Source organism: Cryptomeria japonica, chromosome 2 (genome assembly GCF_030272615.1).
Source record: "Cryptomeria japonica chromosome 2, Sugi_1.0, whole genome shotgun sequence".
NCBI lineage: Eukaryota > Viridiplantae > Streptophyta > Pinopsida > Cupressales > Cupressaceae > Cryptomeria > Cryptomeria japonica.
This window is the reverse complement of record NC_081406.1, coordinates 217,567,932-217,571,205: the sequence shown is the minus strand read 5'-3', so window position 1 is coordinate 217,571,205 and position 3,274 is coordinate 217,567,932. Positions and strand designations below refer to the sequence as shown.

General features: G+C 31.2%; 1 protein-coding gene across 1 annotated transcript; it reads right to left on the bottom strand.

Moving 5' to 3' along the window:
* Window positions 1–2,320: 2,320 nt before the first annotated feature.
* On the bottom strand, window positions 2,321–2,845 carry LOC131037100 (auxin-responsive protein SAUR40). The gene has a single exon (XM_057969138.2). The coding sequence runs from the start codon at window positions 2,838–2,840 to the stop codon at window positions 2,409–2,411; it is 432 nt and encodes a 143-aa protein (XP_057825121.2). The 5' UTR covers window positions 2,841–2,845; the 3' UTR covers window positions 2,321–2,408.
* Between the last annotated feature and the right edge of the window lie 429 nt (window positions 2,846–3,274).

Here is a 3,274-nt window from a genome sequence, read left to right as displayed (position 1 = left end):
TCAAGGAGGATAGTTTCTCTAGGAGAAATACCACTTAAATCACACATAAAGTTTTGATTTCTAGATTTAAGTGTGTTAAACATTCAAAATTGACTAATATTTTTTAAACTTAATATATTAGTTAAAATGTGTGATTTGAGAATGACCAAATACAAGAACATGAGCTGGTTGGTTACCCAAAAATGTTGATTTGATTTCAGCCCGCTTGTCCAAATCAAAGAGAATAACAAAGCGGCCAGCTGATAAAGACCATCAGATGGATCATAGAGCTCAAGAGAGTGACCGGTCATATGCTCATCGTTATAGATTTCTCCCCAGATGTATTTATTGCTGAGGTATCTTGTCTTCATTTTTTAGTTGATGAAGTGCATGGCATTTGATATGAAATCAACAGTAATATCCAGGCTAGCATAAAGACAAGCAAGGTCAAGGAGAGTGTCATAATTTACCATTGCCCTTTCTTTGCGATGACAATTGAATTTGAAGATTTGGCGGAGCTTCCCTATTGTGAACGGGCTTGAGATGTTCTCTAGCATAATCTCATCATAATCATGGATCATGGTTATTGATAAATAATGTTAGTTATTCAAATTTAGAAATTTATGCACTTTCATAATGTTGTTTTAATACTATGAAATAAATTCATATTGAAAGAAGAAAAGCTTATATAAAATTATTGTTAGAATGTATTTTCTTCTAGAATAGCCTTTCATTATACGTTACAATATGTTTAGTAGTTCTTGGGTATGTTTAAACTGACATCACACAGATGACCACATTATATAGTTATATCTATCAATTTATTTTTCTATTATGAGTTAGAAATTGAAGTTATTTCATCTATAATATTTTATGACTAGAATGAAGCAAATTCTTAGTAGATTTAAAATGTGTGTCTTTGTACAGAGAGAGTGTTTTTTAACCATATGTTAACTATTTTTAAGGAGAAAATGATGTCTATACAAAATTGAAAAAAAATTGTTTATTTGGTTACAACATTTAAAATGGAAAATCAAATTTATTTGAAATATATTTAACCCCATGTCAGAAAATTAATTTTGACATGTCCTATATCATTGACTAAGATGTGTTGGATCTAGAAACATTCCTTCCCCTTGCAAGGAACAAACACTATTTATTTTTGAAGGTTAAAACTCTCATGTGGAGATTTGAGTTTTTTGAACAATATAATATCTTGAGGGAGAAATCTATTGTTGATATGTAGAAATCAAAAGAAAAGAAATATTTAAAAAAGGAAGAATAGAAAAAAAAATTAGTTGCAGAGATTTTTTGTTGAAACCTAGGAATAGTAGCTACAAACAAGTACATAGCAACAATTCTAGTAAGTACACACAATAGTGTAAAAAAACTACAATAATATTTCTAGAGAGCATTCACAATAGCTCGAGAAAGAGCAAATACAATGCTTCAAAGTGAACAAACTTAACAATAACTCTAGGACTATTTGTATACATTTTGTATTTAACTGAAAAAAAAGTTGTAAAATATAGTTTTGATATAAATAGAAATATATTCTCCATGTTTTAAGAATTTGTTTATTCTATTCTTAATCAATAAAATGGTATCAGAGTTGTAATCTCTAAGATTTTTTTTCTAACAAAATAAAATTTTAGTTTGAATCTTCCTATAGTAGAGAGGACCTAATAGTTGAGCATATTCTAATAGTTGTTATAGTATTTATTCATTTAATACACAGTAATTTTAATAATATTATACCAATAGTTGTGACTTTAAAGTTGTTAGTGTTGATGATGAGAATCTATAATTGAATGAAATGTGTTCCTTTGATATAAAATGCAAAAAATCATGTGATGCCAAATCAACATACCAATAATCTAACCCTTTGTTGGGTGTTTGCAATGCCTCAACCAAAATCATGCCAATGTGGCATCATATTCGATAATGTGGTCCTGAAACCTTAGTTATAAGCAAGTGATTTGCCAAATAAGTTGCTTTAAACAATTGAGATTGATTTGTAATTTCCATTTAAGATTTTAAGGAGTTTGAAGTTAGAATGCTCAACTATTAGATCCTCTCCACTATGTAATATACTAAACTTTGCTATATAGAAACAGTTTTGAAAGATGCGTACACATTGTTTTCAAACTTGAAGAACAGAACAATAAAGAGTTCCATAATATGTTTGAAACGGTAAAACTTAATATGAAGGCCTCTATAGGTCATGAAAACACAGTATATAACAGAACATATTTCATCAACCACAAAATCAACAAATAGAACTCAACTATTGTAATCTTGTCATTTACTGTCACTTATATTTACTATATAATGCTTTCACTAAGATATATGTTCATCCTGACTGATTGAACTTCTTGAAGCTCTTCCCATTAAAATGAAGTCCTGCTCATGATGACCTATCTACATCTTCAAATGAGTTGTGTGCCACATACCAGATAATAATGCTTAGCAATTTCCTCTGTGTTTTTGTCCTTCCCGCTGGGATCGCTGTGAACCAGCCATAACACATGTTGGAAACTCTTCACATCACAAGGGATTCTGAGAACCCCAGCTTGACTAACTCCATACTCCTCAGCACTTCTTCTAAGAAGAGCTCGTATAACTGGATGGCTCAAATAAGCAATGGGAAGAAAAAACTTTCTCTTATCTTTCCCCACATACACAGAAAAGCACCCTTCTGGAACAACAAGACTATTATCACTATTCCCATTCACTGAATGTGGTCTTATACACTGTGGGAACATTTTTGGATCAGGTTCTGAACCAAGAGACACATAGCATTTGTCCTTCTTAAAAATTAGAAATATAAAACTCCATATCTTCTGCTTGATGCCCTTCATTCTTCGGAATGGAGAGCACACCAGACCAAATTGAAGGGTTTAAAGATCTGTCTGAAACAGAGTTTAACATTAAGCCCACTTTGGTCCAGAAAAGAGTATTTATTTGTTTATGATGTGATTCTAACTCTTTAAGTCAAATTTGTAAAGGGATGCCAAACTATAGGGCAATCCATAGGTCGGTTGAAGGATTTACAAGGCAATGAAATAGAGCATGATACCAAACTCCATTATATGTGAACTTTTGTCAGATAATTTAGAGGAAGACGCTAAAGTTGTTTTTGTGTTACTGACATTTGTATTTTCATTGGTTGACTATGAAGAAGAGTGTTTATATCGACACAAAAATCTATGTTCGTATACCTATTTCCCTCTTGTTTGGTGAGTATACAAACAAATAATGTACCGACTGTCTACAATAATAATCTATAGATGGC